Source organism: Lonchura striata, chromosome 1 (assembly GCF_046129695.1).
Source record: "Lonchura striata isolate bLonStr1 chromosome 1, bLonStr1.mat, whole genome shotgun sequence".
Lineage (NCBI taxonomy): Eukaryota > Metazoa > Chordata > Aves > Passeriformes > Estrildidae > Lonchura > Lonchura striata.
Window position 1 is genome coordinate 58,307,861 of NC_134603.1, and position 18,904 is coordinate 58,326,764.

General features: G+C 35.1%; 1 protein-coding gene across 1 annotated transcript in view; it reads left to right on the forward strand.

Annotated features, from left to right (window-relative positions):
• Positions 1 to 18,904, forward strand: part of ZNF407 (zinc finger protein 407) — a 333,877-nt gene that overhangs the window by 24,373 nt on the left and 290,600 nt on the right. The window contains exons 2-3 of the mRNA XM_021530861.2: positions 557 to 5,374; positions 11,296 to 11,410. Coding sequence (XP_021386536.2) covers positions 601 to 5,374; positions 11,296 to 11,410 — 4,889 coding nt within the window. The 5' untranslated portion in view covers positions 557 to 600. The remainder of the gene's footprint in view (positions 1 to 556; positions 5,375 to 11,295; positions 11,411 to 18,904) is intronic.

Below are 18,904 nucleotides of genomic sequence, written 5' to 3' on the forward strand. Positions count from 1 at the left end.
TTGCAACATATTCTTTTAGAACATGGTTCTGTTTGTGTTTTCCCTCTTTCTCTTTAGCAGGTACTTTAAGCAGAGGAAAGAAAGCAAGCTGCATACTTAAAATATTTAACAATTATACTGGCTTTATTTTGCTTGCTGTTGCAGCCATGATTTCTCCTGGGAACTTTTTAAATTTGGGAAGCTGATTTTCTAGTTCAGGAAAAGTAAAATATTCTGTGACCAGTTCCCTGAAAGCTGTTAGTATTTTGGGTCCTAAATATACTTCCAGAAGCAAAGGTCATGATTGTCTGCCCAAGTTTTAAGCATGTAGAAGATTACTTTATTACATAAAAACTGTGAGATCTAAATGTTTGTTCACATGGTGCTCATCACAATGAGACCTCTGTGTCTAGAAGGTGGTTTAGATACCATGGTGAAACTGTCACTTCATATCTTTCATTGTGTCTTTCTTCCTGTCATGATTTTAATTTTCTGTGTTGCATGGTGTTTTTAAAATTTGATTATTTTAACGTTTAAGTTTGCATAAAAGACTAACAATAACTCTTTTGTTTTGTAGGTGCTAAACCAAATGATCTTCAATTGATAATATCACTGTTAAGAATGGATGGAGATGAAAATAAGAAGAGAGATGATGTTGATGAGAATTTACAAGTTGAGTTGACAGAAGAATCCCTAGGAAATACATCAAGAGAAAATGCTGGATGTGACTCTTCATCTCAGGAGAAAACAAGGCTTACATCAGATGAAGTGTTCACGAACCTTGAAAAGAAAGAAAAAGAGAATGATACAAACAAAACAGCATTGTCAGAATCACCAAACCTGGATGTTATTGAAGCAGAGAAACCTGAAAATGTCTCCAGGAAAAGAAAGCTGAGTTCTTCAGAAGACGTGAAAGATACTGGAAGGAAAATGCAAAAAGTTTTAGCTGAAGAATCATGTGGTATGATAGCAGGAGCTGTAAAGAAGGAAGGAGTCACCAGTTGTCCTGATAATGACTTACTTAATTCAGATATCCTGTGCCTAGGTTATGATTTCAGATGTGCTTCTGATGATGCCGTATTGAAAATTCACAAGGAAAATGAACATTCACAAGACATGTCAACTGCTGTTTCTGATAAATTATATTCTTCAGAAGAAATCAGTGTTGTCTGTACAGCTGGAAACATAGACAAAAACCCTAAAGGCAAAATGAGTGATCAGTGTTTACCTTCCTGCTCTGATAAGGAAAAACATAAACAAGAAGGCGTCTCTAAACCATCCAAAGAGCAAACATACCCTCAGTGTAGTTGCATAGGTGAGTGTAGTTCAGCGTCGCATATGCATGTTAAGGGAGATTGTGAGAAATCCAAGATATTTTCTTGTGATCTTTGTGGTTTTCAGAGTGCTGAAGAGAGTCTTCTAAATTCTCATTTCCTTGGCAAGACTCACCTTCGACGCCAAAATCTTGCTGCACGGGGAGGATTTGTAAAGATATTGACAAAAAAATCCTTTAAAAACCAGCAATCTACTGCAACCAAGGAGAGGACTGTCAGGGCAAAACCTGGGACCAATAAATTAAGGACAAGAACTGCTGATGCAAAAGAATTAAGTGTTTGCAGTGCACTGAAAAGCTCAAAAGTAAGCTTGTCTAAACAAAATGATGCCAGTGAACTTGTTGAAATGATACCATCTTCAAATACCACTAACACTGAAAAAACAGATACTACGACAGAAGAAACATTGATTTCTTCTGGTACAGAAGGAAATAATAAAGTTCATACTGAAAAATTAGAAGTACCGGGACCATCAGAAAATATCTTGCAGAAAACAGAATCCTTTCCAACTACCAAAAAGCTACTGAAGAGTTTACACAGGACAAGGAGATTTGATAAACTGAAACACAAAAGAAATGTTTTCTTGTTAAGGTCTTCATTTGGACAGAATAGGTCTTCTAGATTAAAAAGGCAGGTTAGAAGAAGATACAGATTATTGGGGAATAGTAAGAGACCCAAATCTGAAACTCGGAAAGTACATGTGAAGCCTATCTCCAGCACACAGCTTAAACATGATGAATCAAGCCCTGTGTCACATACAGAACTAGAAACAGATGCTAAAAATAATTGTAATACTACTGCAGAAATGCAAGATCTTACAGAATATAAGCCAAATATCCCTTCGTCTAGCACTGCAGGTCCTAAAGATTCTGAAGTTAAACTTACTGCTGCTGATGGTGCTCTTCATACTTGCGTGGATTGTGGTCATGTTTTTCACAACCAAGAAAGTTTGGAAACCCATATTGCAAAGCTTCATACAAAAAGGATTCAGTTTCCTTGTCAGATGTGTAGCTATTCCTCTGGAGTCAGGGAAGACATGAAGCAACACTGTCAGGAGAGTAAACACCAGATGGGTGGTTGTAGCTTTAGTTGTCAACTCTGTTCATTTACCAGCTTGAATGTGGTCAGCCTTCAAAGCCATATGAGTGAAGTGCATAATATGTCTCATAGTTGTCCAATTTGCATTATTTTTTTTCAAATGGAAGAAGAGCTGATAAATCATAAAAAAAATGAGAAACATGATGGTTCATTATTTCAGCAAGCTATTTCATTGAGTAACAGTAATCAGACCTTGCAAGTGGTACCTTACAGTGACTCAGTATTGAACAATAACCAAAGACTTGCAAAGGAAATGGAACTGTCAATGCAAGCAAAAACTCCAGACTCTTCCTTCATAAATCATAGAAATGAACTAAAGCATTCTGTTCTGAATAAAACACAATTTCAATGTAAAAAGTGTTTTTATAAGACAAGATCTTCTACAGTTCTTACAAGGCACATAAAACTCCGACATGCACAAGAGTATCACTTCCTTTGCAAAGCATGTAATCTCTACTCGCTGAGCAAAGAAGGAATGGAGAAACATATCAAAAGAAGCAAGCATCTTGAAAATGCCAGGAAAAACAACATTGGACTGCGTTTTGAAGAATGTATTGTAAAGGTTTGTGTTGGTGTTGGTGGCATTAAATCAGTAGTGGATACTTCCACTGCTGGGAGTGGAAATACAGAGTTGGATAAAGAAATTATAGGTGTTTTATCCTCTTCTGTGGAAAATACATCGAGAAATAAGGAAATTCCACTTGAGCAAAGGATTGGTGAAAATGAATTGGTTTTAGCTGATGCATCTAGAGGAGGGAAACCTAAAGGTACTATTTCTAGGACATGTACCCATTGTGGCCTTTTGGCTTCCAGTGTTACAAATTTGACTGTTCACATCAGGCGAAAGCACAGTCATCAGTACAGCTATTTGTGTAAGGTTTGCAATTACTACACTGTCACCAAAGGAGATATGGAACGTCACTGTGCAACCAAAAAACACAAAAGCCGTGTTGAAATAGAAGGATGTGGAAAACAGAACTCGGAGATCATTGTTAGCCCTGAAGGAGGTAGTTTTGAATCCATGAGCAAGAAGATTAACAGCCCTATGATTGCCTTGCCTAAACATGTTGAGGATGGTGGCCAGTCATCAGATTTGGAAAATTCTGTCTTAGACAATCAGGAAGTTGAGCGAGGAGATGCTGAGTTAAAAGCTGCAAATGGCAGTAGGCTGCCAGATTTACAGCCTGGTAGGAATCCATTGAATATAAACCAGCACGTGCTGGAACCAGTGAGGGCTGCTCAAGACTGTGACCCAAGCTTCCAGAGAAGAGCCATGGGTGCAAACGACAACAAGTGTGTACACTGCAGCTTTGTTGCTCATTCTGCTGCTTCTTTAGAGCTGCACGTGAAGCGAAAACATACAAAACAATTTGAATACTACTGCATGGCTTGTGACTACTATGCTGTTACTCGCAGAGAGATGATAAGGCATGCAGCAACAGAGAAACACAAAATTAGAAGAGAATCTTACGTTTGTTCTTCTTCTGGGGAGGAAGTAAGTACAGCAAGTATCACTAAAGAAGGCACTGTTTTGCCTCAAGAGGAGCACCATCACAGTGCAGGAGAATCAAAAATTACTTTAGATGAAACAAAATGTGCCAATGATGCATCACAAGGTGATCATATGAATAAAAGCTTTTCTGAGCGTACTGCCTTAAATGAAAATACATCTCCAAGAATCTCTAAAGATGTCGATTCCCAAAATGCAGCAGGACACGAACTTGATAAAGAGTCTAAAAATGGAAGAGGAAACCCTTTTTGTGAAGGATTCCAGCAAGCTTCTCAGAAAGATACAGTTGTTGAATTTGTCAAGGAAGAAACAGACACTTGTGAGGTGCAGAAAAGTAAGCATGGTCAGGAGCTGCTCAACTCAGATGATGATTGCACTGCAGAAAGTCAAAATAGATCAGTCAACACAAACTTCAGTTCAGAAAAAGGTGTGAAGAGCATGGAAGAAAACAGTGAAAACCCAGAAGCAGAGTGTAGAGACAAAGACAGTCTCAAAAAAAAATCACTGAAGAAAAATAACCCACTTATGCTAAGTCTTCCAGAAACAAGTAGTGCAGTAGAGCAATCAAATTTTGCTAGAAACACTGGAGAAGCAGTACAAAATAGCCATAGTGTAGATGGTGACAGAAGTTTCAAAGAGGATCCTACTGGGGAGGAGGAAGAAGCCCTTATGGAAGCACAACATGAAGCTGAAGTAACTATAAATAACAATGTTTGGGAGGCAGATGGCTCAACAGCTGAGGGCATGCAAGAAAGTAGTAATGAGGCCTTAGGAACAGTTTTCAGTGCTGATGATAAAGGAAAGGCAATGCAAAACGTTGGCAAGTTTGATTCTTCTATAGTGAGGTTAAAAAGTCATCAAGATGGGGAGGCCACTGACCATTCTGCAGAAGGACAGATGTCAGGGATAATGAAAGCTAGTGAGCTCACAGTGACAGCAGACACTTCAACAAGTGGTGGGAAAAAGAAGAAGTCAGAAGGAATTTCCCTTGGGGAATCAACACGTATTCGCTGCGATGACTGTGGTTTTCTAGCAGATGGTTTGAGCGGACTAAATGTTCACATAGCCATGAAACATCCTTCAAAAGAAAAGCATTTTCATTGCTTACTCTGTGGAAAATCATTTTACACAGAAAGCAACCTTCACCAGCACTTGGCCAGTGCTGGGCACATGCGAAATGAGCAGGCGAGCGTGGAGGAGCTGCCCGAAGGAGGCGCAACCTTTAAGTGTCTGAAGTGCACAGAGCCCTTCGATTCAGAGCAGAGCTTGTTTCTCCACATCAAAGAGCAACATGAAGAGCTGCTGCGAGAAGTCAATAAATACATTGTTGAAGACACTGAGCAGATAAACAGGGAGAGGGAAGAGAACCAAGGCAATGTCTGCAAGTATTGTGGGAAGACGTGTAGAAGTAGCAATTCCATGGCCTTCCTAGCTCACATCCGTACCCACACAGGTATGGAAATGCTGTTGTTGCAAATGGTCTCTTTCAAACAGTGAATTATACCATTGTCTTTTTCTGCTTGTTAAGCCCTTTTATATTTCTTAGGAACTGGTATTTTTATTGCTTGATAAGCCCTTGATGAAATTCGAAGTTATCTAAAAGGGTATGAAAATACAGTGATCAAAGGGCAGAAATTGTAAAAACATTTCAAGTACAGTCACCCTTCTGCTTTTTGTTTCATATAGACAGATTTTCTTCCTTTTAATCTAAATTGTAACCATTCGTTGGTTCTTAAATAATGATGCAGTGGTGGTTTGAGAGATCAATTAGCTGTTCTTTCTAACTTTATCTTTTGTGCAGTTGTTTAGTATCCAAATTGTTTATTTCATTTCAATTAAGTGAAACTTTCAGCATTACATAATGTTTCAGAATAGATATTTGATATTACATCACTCCTAAATAAATGCCAATAAGACACAACAAGAGGTTTTTGTAGAAATAAGTTATAGCAGTTGGAATTGGTCAGCCTTTTTAAAAGGTGGTAGCAGTGCTGATGTGTTGCACAGGGATGTAGCATCTGATTTAGTTTCTGTGCTGATCACACTTTAAATTCATTTTTATGTTTAATTTTAAGTGGAAAATTTAAAAACATTTCTGTAGAAAAATGCATAAGCTGCAGTTCTAAATTTATGTAAAAATTCACTGCGATGTTTCTATAAACCTGCCATACATTCTTTATTTTAAATAGACAGCTTTTCTAAATCACTGAGCTCTGCTTAGACAAGTGGTGTCTCCATGGTTGAATTTATGAGTGGATTTGAATAATAAATTCACATTTCAATGAACATATTTTCATTAAAACTGTAAGGTTTATTTTACTGTACTTTTAAATAATGGCTTATTATGGAAGCTATAGTTTAAATTCATGCAGTATTTGAAACTTAGTGCATGGTTACAAGGAAGAGAACAAAAAGGTAAGAAAAAAGATGCATAAAATAATGGTAATTCCTGGCATAATCCTAAAAGAGTTTTGTAAGTTTTTTTTATGAAAAGGCAAGGGCGTGACTGGACAACAAATCCTAAAAATTAATCTTGGGGAACAGAGACATTGTATTTCAAACCTTTCAAAGTATTTTACTATAACTGCAATATTCATGTATACCAATAACTCACATACTTTATACTTTCAGCATTACTTCTGTCCTGTCAATAGTGTAGTTATCTGTATTGCTTCAGCTAATACCCAACTCGGAATGCAGTGTTAAGTCTTTAGAGGGATGCTCATGTTCACATGGTCAGAACAGCTGTATAAGCCCTTAATATGCCCTCTTACGGCAGATAAAACTGAATAAAACTAAGGGGGAGGATGCTAATGGAGCTCTCTTTAGAATTCTTTATGCAACTGTCTGGTCAAGACATGTTGCTTATAATTGATGTGTCCATTACTTGAATTCTCTTGTAATTATAGTCAATAAGTCTTGTAAATGTGTTAAAGCTCACTAAAAGCATACAAATTCAAGAACAGAGTAAGGCTAATAATTTAAAATAATCAATGTAGGCATTTCAGCACTTAATTTCCCTTGTGTGTTGATAGCTGATCATTCTTAATCCATTAAGATTTATTTAGTCGTTTACAATGCAAAATAGGTTTGCACTGGTCACTTGTGCCATTTGAAAATGTCCACCAGGTTAAGTGCAGAATGTAGTCCATTAGTCTTCCTTGACTATATGTATTAATTGCATTTAAAATCAAGTTAATGTGGATGTGAAAGTGAGGTAACTATCAATATATGACAAAGCAACCCTACTTACATAAGTTACATCATTGATTGTAACATTTAGTAAAAGTTAGTGTACTTTTTAACATCTTGTGTGTAGGTCTTATCATCGAGTATATTTTTACTGTGCTTTTGGATAGCACTAAATATGCAAAGCAGTGAAAGAATACATTTAATGTTGCAAGTAATTTTTTTGTGCAGAAGTATAGGAGGGTTACAGAACAGTTTTATCTGCCCTCTTTCTCATTGCAACTTTAAATTAAATGGTTTTCTTATGCTTTGCTTATTCACAGAAATAGTAATGTGGAGTCTTTTATTAATACTTATTGGAAAGAAGGCTTTCTCTTCCAATCTGTATTTTTCTGTTTCTGATTTTCTTCTTATAGAACCTTTTCTTCCTATCTGTGTCACAGTGGATGCAGTTTAATAACAAACTGTTTAGGTTATTTGGAGCGGTGGCAGAGGGAAATGACCTACTGCACCAACTGTATGTACACTTCTTGTAACATTGGTGAGGCAAAAGCCACTATCTCCAGCTTCTGACATGTTCCAGGGTAGCAACAGGTGCACAAGAGCACAGCCACACATTTTCCCATTTATTGTTCTGATTATATGCTTAAAAAAAAAAATCTTCCATCAGCATCTGGATGTGTATAAATAGGTTTATATACATGTGTATGCATGTGTAACCATCACCAACTCCTTTCCTTTTTTTTTATTGAGTAATCAGTGATGATTTGAGGTGGTGTAGGGAAGGGAAGAGAAAGTTGCATAAAAATACAACGAATAATTTCCATTAATAGAAAAATAATGTTTTAAAATACCATTAAATAATGTAGGAGATTTTCACATTGCAAATGAAAGGAAAGCATTGCTATAGAGGACCTAACAAGTAAATCCATCACAGGTTGACAGGTGAAAATGAGGAAGTGTAGAGAAAAATAAAAGGAGTAGTAGAGGTGGAAGACTTTTTAGTTTGCAATTGATGGAGGTCCCATAAACTTAATTAAAAATCAACATCTGAGGAAAAATCACCTGCAACCCTATAATCTTTGTTTCTTTTCTCATCAGACTTCTCAGTTAGTGACAGTTGTGCCCAGTGCAAGTATGCTGTATTACTCCCCATGTCCTAAACACAGGAGGAAATGGTATGATGACATTTCATGTGGTTCTGCTCACTTTGTATTGGGCTTGAGCTAGGAGCAAAGCAATGCCTATAGGTGCAGGTGACGTTGCGTTTGCCTGGCCTAAAGCTGTGCCAGTGAATTTTTTCTTACAACTTTGGGTCTTTACCGTCCTAATGTAAAGCAAGGATTATGGACTTGGGTCTTTTTTTACAAAACAGTAGAATGGTTTATGTCTGCCTGACCTGAACTCTTAAATTTAGTATTTTTTTTTCAGTTTGGTGTGGTGGTGTTGTTTTTTGTTGGTTTATTTTGTTGTTGTTGTTGTTCTGTTTTTCTTTTGTTTGTTATTGGTTGGTTGGTTTGGTGTTCTCCCAATTCTTAAGAGCCTTATTGTTTTCTGCTACCATAAGAAAATGTACATTTGTTTTCCATGCCTTAACTTGCGGGAAAAATAGTTTGGTAGACTTTTTGGCTTTTTTTGGCTGTTTTTTTTTTTTTTTTTTTTGGCATTTGGTTGAAATGATGATATAGTGAAAGTATTTTTCTCTTTTTTTTTCTGTGAACTTAAAGTCATACGTGAATCCAGTAGTATCACAGTTTAAAACAGTGTAAAAGAACCACTGAAGTTGGTGATAAGTATGGCTGAGAAATGGTTATATGTTTTACATTGTTTCAGACAGCTTTATGGCAAATACAATTTTTTTTTTTTCTAAAAATTAATTTAAATCGTAGTCTAATGTCTTCATTTTTAGTATAAAATTTTGGGTTGTTCCATCCAAGAACATACTGGAACAAATTTGGCACCAGCAGCCTAAAAGGGAGATACACTGCTTTTGTTTCAGGTGATAAGTACTGACTGGAGCCTGCCAGCACTTGAATTTTCATGGAGTTTAAATGGAGATGTTAACAGATATTCAGCTCTGGATCTGAGAAAAAAAATCAAAAGCCCTCAAGGCCTCAGTGATTTTTGGATGAGAGCAGTCAACAGAATAATACATTTCTGTATTGTCAGCACACTGTAGTCACGATTGGTCTGAACTTGAGTTCTTCACAAAGGAGTCATGTAAATGGAAAACAGCAAAGGTCTTGTATGGAAGCCCTGTGGGACACCTGCAGTAACAGAATGAGGAACGAATTTACAATTTAATCAGTAGGACAGAAACTAAGGGAACAGAGGATAGAACCCACATGGTATTTGAATTCTATGAGAAAAAAGAGCAGTATAAACACCAATAGATTAAAAAAAAAAATCCTCTTCACTTGTGGCCTTGTTGTTATTAATTATCCAGCTAAAGATCACAAGTTAAAACATCAACTTTTAGTGGTCTTTTAATGTAAGGATAAGTTTTTATTTTTTTTTTTTTATTTGCGCTGGTCTCTTTGTAGAATGCAGTGTTGATTTGAAATGTCACCAAATTAATGATTAATTCAGTTTTATCAGGATCATTTAAATAAACTGGGGTTTTTTTCAGTGTGATGGATAGAATGTGATTGCTGTGAGCTGCAGTCTGAACCTGCTTTTGACATTTAAACATATAAAGCTGACTAGATATAACCATTGAGGTGCTAAATATATTTTACATCTACTTCCAGCAGTAGAAATGGAAGTATTAAGAGATCTGGTTTCATTGTCATTGAACTGTGAAATATTCAACCTTGTCTGCCTGTGCTTGGTACTGTTGACTTTTTTATTTCAGTTAGAAGATTAAAATTAAATGCTTCATTTTTCGTTAGCTTTTGGGAATTAAATTGAAATTTAGGACTCTAAAATTTTTTACTAAGATCCTCAATTTTACCAGTGGATTCTTGGAGGATATTCTGTTTTCAAGGGCAAAGTAAAAAGGTTCATTGATCAAATATGATATAGTGCAATATTTCTCTTATCAGAGCTCTTCATGTATATTTATTAAAGATCACATATTTTATATTATGCTTAACTGTATTGGAAGAAGTACTTCACAAAACATATACTAAACATAATATGGAGACTCTTTGACCATATTGTACTTACTTTTAACTGCAGTTCTCTGATTTTGATTTATTGATTTAAGGATTTAGTGGTCAGAAAATTGGAAAGTGCTTCTTGAATGATGTTGCTGTGTAATAACCTGGGGACTGACACTTGCCAAATTTAACTATGCCAGTAAAAAAGATAGGTTTTCCATCTTGAGAGATGATCACTATTAATTAAGATAGACAAATAATTTGACTTTTTGCTGAACTGATGTGGTACAAGAAATTGGTTGATGCTTTTTCCTTGGAGAAATAATTTCAGAGTTCTTTGGTCTGCTGCAGACATTTAATATTAAAGTTTTTTCTTGAAATAAATAATAGCCAAAATGTCAATACTTCTGGTTTGCAGAATAATCATAAATTCTTGACCATAAAACAGTCATAAAGGCATAATATTTTATCCACTGTATATTCATACATTGCATGCCATTACAATAGCTAGGTGATGAATCATTTGCTGTGTGTGACAGAACAAATCTGAAATACCAATGCTAATGTGAAATCTATTCAAAGTTGGAAGACTTGTAATATTATTTTACTTTAAAAATATTTGCTAAAAAAAAAGAACGTTTTGCAGGTTAAACCAATACCAGTCCACTTTAAGACCATTATCTAAGTTTTAGCATTTGGCCATTGGGAAAGGCATAGAACAACTTTTGCCATCTTGTTGAAACGTTAAGTATTGTATTTTCTGCTCATTTTAATATATTTTGTGGATTTTTAAGGGCACGAAAAAGAACAGATTAAAAGTTAAGAGAGTATTTTCTGTGATCTTTAACTTGAGGAAACTTTAATGAGTAATGTATAGAATATAATGTATAGAATATACTGTCTGTGTCCTGGAAGTTGTAAATTTATGTACAAGACACTTTTTTTATTAGGCAAAAATCTCAAACAGGTTAAATGTGGGATAGGTTTTAAAAAGGTTATTTTCTCCTCAGGAATTTTTATTTCTTTAACCATGGGTGATATTTTATTCTAATTCAGCTCATATCTTATGCTAAATTTTACTTAGGATCAAAGCCATTCAAGTGCAAGATATGCCACTTCGCAACAGCTCAGCTTGGAGATGCCAGAAACCATGTCAAGAGGCACCTTGGGATGAGGGAATACAAGTGTCATGTCTGTGGGTGAGTAAATTGAAACAGTCCCCAACATGGTTAACCAGGAGAAGAGCACAGAATATGCATTGTTTCAGAATTGAAAACTGTGATGTGAGCAAGAGTGGCTAAAATTATGCATGCATATCCTCCTTTCCATTGTTATGGTAAATTCCTTAAATACAGTTATGACATTCTTTTCCCACTTCTAATCCTGCACTGAAGATGAGCAATTTTATGGGCTACAAGGTCAATTTGAACCTGTAATCTGTAAATTGACTAAATTATAGGATGTTCATTCACATTGCCAAGGAGAAGTGTAAATTCCATTTAAAGACATAAAAAATATATAATATAGACTTTACTGTGTGGGGTTTTTTTCTTATGCTATACTGTTATAATTTTAGTACCATTAACAGATTTTGGGACTCCATTAGGGTTTTCATTCTTTATGAAAACAAAACAGAAGACAGATTTTTCAAACAAACGGATCTAAAATATTGCAGGCATAAGATTTTAAAATAAATTGAAGTCTTTTATGTGTTCTTGTGTTCCTGTTTGTTACCCAAAAATTCTTGTTTTTCTTTTAACAATCGTTATTTCCTTAGAAGGATCGTTCATAACGTTTAATTGTCCTTCAAATGTGTTGCATTTAATAGGAGGCATTGAGACTACTTAATGCAAAACTAATTAATTTAGCAGAAATGTTTAAAAGGTTTTAAAATGCCATGGCATATATGGTACATCATAGGACATTCAAAGTTGGATTTTAATACCCTAGTTCTGATTAAAAATATATTTTAATGTTATTATGCTGAAGAAATTAAATAATATATGCATCATATAAAAACATTTTACGCAAACCTATGTAGCCTGCTATAGCAGTCTTACGGCTAATGTGTAGAAGAGCACAGGTTCAATTAGATGGTGCTGTGCACACATGCATGGTGTGGTGTGAGGTTGGGGACAATATTCAGTAGGAGGAGGTTTTTTAACCTTAGTGTACCAATCTACTGCAGGACAAAGCGAGTTACACATTTTAGAAGACAAGTGAATCTTCAGCTGAAGATGTAGCGATTTTCACTGATTCATCTCTCTGTTTTTCTCATAATTTTGCATGTGTCATTATGAGATACTTTGGATGAGTTTACTCTCTTAAGAAAACTAATTGCTGACTTCTTGAAATAAGAAATAAAAATGTATGAGCCCAATTCTTATGTCCACTGTATATCAGTAGTAGAATAACTTGTGCTACTCCTTATTTTGAAGCATAGTTAAAATGAATGTGGTAGGGTATTTTATATTGTTTTAAAAATCTTATTTGCTGTTTGTGCTTTATCAATTGCCAAGAACTTGACATGGAAGGTAGTTAAAAACTACAGGTCCACAGAAGTATTCAGCAAAGGATAAACTCTCTTCCTTAGAAGTTGTCCACAAACTTGACATTGGTTGTTCGTTCAATTACCTTTTAACTTAAAGTACAAAATCATAATATTTAAATATTTCATTGTGAGAGGAAAAAAAAAATCAAACCAGCAAATACAGTATCTTTTACAAAAAAAGAAGAGAATTAAAATTATTAGGATTTGGCATGGTGCCTCATTTTTTTCTATCACTTCAGAATTGACATGTCTGACAGAACGTGTCTCAGAAATTGCACTATTCTCAGCTGGGATTAACAATAGTTATGCAAGATAGAGAGCAAACCATGTATGAATGATTTAAACTTTGGATTAAGTGGTAGTTACTTTCCTAAGCTGATTGCTTACTCTGTGTTGCTGGCATGTCGTACCTGGTAGCCAGGCAGGTACTTATTTTCCATTTTTGTGTATTGTTAATTTGAATCAACAACATGGAGCTGTGTTATTTAGATTTGGCAAAACAACTGGTGAAGAGACAGCGACCACAATACCCCATGCTTACAAAAATCTGATTTATATCTCTGTTTAAATAATCATGACATTTCACCTAATGTATGCAAAAAATGTATTTTAACCATCATATACTAGCATTGAGTTATTTGGAAAAGACATTTTTGCACTTTAGCTAACAATCCTGAAGAAGTGATCAGGATTTGAAGAAGGAATGACCAGAGCTGTTTGAACCATAGTCCATATAATGAATATGTCATCTTATATGTGGAAGAGGAGAAAAAAGAGTTAATAGCCTGTGCTGTATTTGTGCTCTTTTAATTGAAAGGACTGGGTAGCTTGTTGGTTAAAAAAATAAAGTAGCAACATAAAAAAAGATAAAATTGCCAGGATTGGCTATCGGATTAGTGGCACTATAGAGCATTGGTACATTAACATCACTGACAATGTCAATTCATTATCATTGATGGCTAAATAATCTTAGAAATGCTCAGTGGACCTATTAGTTCCTGAACATAAGCAGCTCATGCTGCATTTCTTCATTAGCTTTAATTGCTATAAATTTTACCTTTTTAAAAATCATGCTTTAAAAGGTGAAGTGATCTTTCAGGAACATTAACTCTGTAATTTTGTCACAAACAGAAGGTCCTGCACTATGTTTTCTTTTCTACAGTAGTTAATATTCTATCCTCTGACTTTTAGATTCTCAGTAATAAGCCCTCTGCTAGTTGTGAGGATAAATTGTGTTTCAAAAGCTTTTGAATCTGCTTGGGCACTTTTTAAAGGTGAAATGTCAGTGCAACATCATGGTGTGGTCTCAAAAATACCATCTTTTTTAAAGACAAATTATTTCAAAATTTTGGCAAAAAAAATGGCAAAAAAAAAAATCACCAGAAAACATATTTTTGCTGTTGTTTTAGGAAGATTTTGCTGCATCTCAATTTTCCAAATGATCCTCATATTTACATGCTATAAAGTACACAATATATAATTCAGCTAGTTGTTGAAAAAGGCAGTAATTTTGCTGTGTTGTTTTATTTTTTTTAATTGAAGTTCAGGGTTTGTTTTTCTTCAGCTGCACAGCAGAAAGTACGTGACAGAGAAATTGGACACTGCTAATGTTTTAACATTTGGAATAAACCGTCTGCTACTCATTGCCTTATCGCAGATGTGTGTTAATTGTTTTCTTGTCCATACCCATGGCTGTAAAATATATCCCATTATTTCAGGGGTAATGTCTATTTTCTGTGTGACTTTCTTTTGTTTTTGAAAGTCTGACTCTGAAATTGGCTGACACTCTGGGCTAGGTGAGCAAATCTTGGTTGCCCAGCATTTAAAATTTTTGTTTCATTTGCCTGGTGAAATGCTGTGAAAAGGCTTATCATGCACTTTTCAAATTTCATCCCTTAGGTAGGATATGAAAAATGCATTGTTCTGCAATTGAGATTTTGAACAGAATTTATAGGCAATGTTTGATTTAAAAATATGTCTGTTATTCCTTTGCCTTTTTCTTGCCTTTGCTTTTAGAAACAGAATTTTGGGGTATGTAGTTACATGTTTCAAATAAGAGTGGCTGCTTCCGTCTTTTTTTTTTTTCTCTCTCCTTAATGATCACTTAAAAATCGATTGAAGAAGATGTGTATAAGGTAGGTTTGGATTGTTAGGAAAATGTTCAGTATTTAAAACGTGCATGTAAACATTTTTGCTACCTTCCTACAGATTAAAAGGGCATTTTTAGGAATGACTTTATTATGTTTATTACACATACAGTATTTAATGTATAGTAGTCAGGTGTTTTGAGAACAAAAGTAAGCCTTTCTAGACAGAAAGGAATTTGGAAGGGGGTCAGAAAGATTACTTTTTTTTCTGTATTTTGCTGGAGTAGTTATGTCTTGTAGTTTTTTGATGTGGTATTTTGTTTTTTGTTGTTTGTTTTTGTTGTTTTGTTTGTTTGGTTTTTTGGTGGCTGGAGGTATTAATCTTTATTTACTTTCTGCTCTTATAGTTCTTTATTTGCTTTGAAACTCCTTTTTTCAATTAATTCTGGAGATATCCTAGGATGTTCTGATAAATGTTCTGCTAAATTCAGTTATTTCTTAAAGCCTCAAATAAATAAGATTTGGGGACAGTTAGAGTGTTCCAAGCATGGAAGTAACCTCACTTCTGCTGCTGTTGTTAATGCTAAGAGTAATTCAGATATTCGTATAAAGTTCAGTATTTTCATTACACTGGTTGCTTGGAGAATGTCTAAACAAAACTACTCACCTGTATTGAGCATAGCGACTGATAGATCTTTGTTCTTGATAGATAAGGATGTGCTTTGACCAGCTGCATAAAAAAAAGAAAAATTGGCTGTACTCCTGTTTGTTGTTTCTGAAAAATGTTTCAGATTTTCAGATTTTTTTAACTGATTACTATTAATACAGGCTACTTTTTGTGAAAAGCTGCTCTTAAGATTGCCTTTAGCAAGCAAAAAAAAGACTTATTTGTAAATTTATTGGTAGGAGCAGGAAAAACATTATCTTTTCAAGGATGCCTTAACATACTGTAATGTAAATTAATTATTTATACTTGTGCAGTCTGGGAAATCTTAAATAGAAAGTTGCTACTCTAGTAAAACTATTTTTGTGTGGTATTACCTAGTTTTTGTGCATTAGAAGGGATCTCTGTGTAGATGATTATAATGTCACTTTCTGACCTTTGCAGCTTGAATAATTGTAAATCATTGCTTCATAACGTGTCAGAGAATGTCTGTACTAGGGAATTAAATGGCAGAATATAATAGACCAAATTATTGCCTGTCATGTTTTCAACAACACAGTTAGTATTTGAGTTACACTTAATCATTACGTGCATTAGCAACTTCATTGGAATCCAGCTTCAGGCTGAGCATGAAATACATTACATTATTTAAACCTCTAATGGTAGAAGTCATTTATTTGTGTTGAAGTGTACAACATGCAGAGTTTCATAAAGCAAGGAACACTTGAGAGCTTAATTTATCCAAATCAAAGTCTAAATGCAGATAAACACAAGTGGCAAAAATTAGTAATTTTTATAGTCTGGAAATATTTAAAAATACATGGTTGTGGGTAATTGTAGGCAGCAGGAATAAATTAAAATCACTATTTTTAGTCAGCTCTGAGAATTAAAACTTTTATATCTAAATAATCAATGCATCATGAAATTGCATTTTGAACGAACAATTAATTATACACATCATGTCTACAGATGTGTCCAAACAAAAAATATATGTTTGGTGCAGCTGTTTAGATCAGAGATAATTGCATGTGAAGTGAGTGTTCCAGATCCAGCTATTCTTAGTTTCTCTATCTGCATTTTGCCATTTGGTCCTATTGTATACTTGTGTCCATGTTTACTTTAGTAAAGAAAAATGAAGTGAACCCGCATAACAACTTTCCAAACTTGCATATGCTTAAAAAAATTACAAGAAAATGATAGAAAAATATATAACGTAACACATGTGTTACGCTATTTTGCCAATTTTTGTTCAGCTGTCTTAACATTTGAGATTTTGAACAGAAGCATTTTATTTTTGTTCAGCTGTCTTAACATTTTGTTAGATTTGCAAACCTGACCTTCAGTACATAGTCTCTCCTTTTACTATTTAAGAAAACTACTTGTAGTGGAAACAATTTACTTTTATTCAGAAAAGCTCCCATCACCTTTAAACAACTGGTACAGATCCCATGATGTGTTGTGCAAGACTGTCCTGGCCTGTAAGTCTGCCATGGAGTTGGCTGGTGGGGGACTTCTGTACAGGCAGTAGAAGGATTTCTCCTTTTGAGACTGCTGTTAACAATTGACACAGAACTACCAAGACCAGCTTTTCCTCTTAATAAAATGTGTTTTTAGCAATGTGTTTATGTTTGTATGCTAATTGAGATTATAATAATGATTTAGTTGTGCTTAGAGACAAGGTGTATAAAGGCCATACTTACATTGTATATTGTATTTGGAGATACAAAGAGTTGTGAAGAGTCCAGTTCAATGCACTTCCGGATGACAGCTACTGAGATGCATAGAGGTGTGGCACCTGTAACTGCTGCTTTTACAGACATGCATTTTTAATATTTTACATTATTGTAGATTGCTTTGACGTCCAAGAAGTGCACTTCTGCCAAGCCATAGGCACTTCAATCTGAACACATCCTCTGGCCACACAGGGTGGGTTTGAGCCCTTTCTGAGGATGCAGGCATTGTGACTACTGGGAAGGAGTCTGATGGTGCAAACATTGGTGTTTAACAGTGTTAAGGCAAGCAGCAGTCCTAAAGTTCAGTATCCCAACTGAAAAAGGGATATCTGTCCTTATCATCATGGTTTAGAAGGATTGGCCCAAAGATTGGGAAAGATACTGTTAAAAAATGCCATCACTTGTAGAACAACATGGCAAAAAAGTTAACTCTACTTTGGTGACCATGAGAAGAAGAGGATGAGAGCTGTTGGTGTGGGTAGTTGGTAGTGACAGGAAGACAGATTTGTTCGCTTAAAATTGTGGTTGGGTTGTTTTGTCAGTAGGCTGAAGTAGGATGGTTTGGATTTAGATCCAGAATTCAGAATGCTTGTATTTGTTTCATTTTTCATTTTAAACCTTTGTGTGTAGGAATTGCATCAAGCTTCTAATTCATCCATGATTTTCCCTGCTGCTTTTAACAACTTTACTTTGAAATATAACTGTCAATGATTGTCGCTTCCCTAGTAGTACAGGGTTTGGTAAAAGAATTGGGATGTTACCCAACAAGGTACAAAATAGATTCTGATTTACGTTTTATATCTTTAACTGGAAGTTGTTGGAATACCTTCAGTTTTAACCACAATTAATTTATAAGACTTGACTGTCTTCAAAGTCAATCTCTTGAGGCATCTTGGATTTTTTTTGTGTCCAGTTTTACTTGCCTCAAGTGTATTACTATAACATAGCTTCTTTGGTGGTTACTGCTCAATTCATTGGAACACCCCAGAATCCACATCTTCTGAAAACAGACTTAACTTTGTTTGTTTGGTGGTTTGTTTTTTTGGTTTTTTTTTTTTTGGGTTTTTTTTTTTTTTTTTTCCCCAAGTGTTTTTTCAGTCTGTTTGTACTGTAATGACTGGAAATTGGTTTGCTGGGTTTAGTACATGCAGAATCAAGCCAATAGATTTTAAGCACTTCAGGGCAATTAATCTTACTTTCAGTGTTTATTACAACCCTGGGCACCTTCTTGAGACTCAGCAATTAGTTTACTAGGGTAGAACTGGTTTCTCTAGGAAATTTGTGTCCTGGTATATTAGTGTTACAGGTATCATCAAATCTGAATGGTAGCAATCAAAAGAACTGACCACCTTCTGATGTCATTTTAGTCTTTCTGGCTGTGGTGTGTTGCCTTTATCCTGTTTTTCTTCCTGTAATTTGCACTCACGTTAACCAGACAGATTATAGTAGTTACACTCCACACAGATGGAGAGAGAAAGCAAAATCTCTCTTTATGGCCTAAAGCCAAGGTAAATGCATGTCACAAATCTTTTGAACTGTGATGTGATTGTCAGCTGTCCCAGCATTGGGGTAGGTGTTTTAAATACAACAGACCTAAAAACAACTGATGGCAGTAGCGAAAGAAACTAGGTTGCCATCCCTGATAGCACCATTTCTCT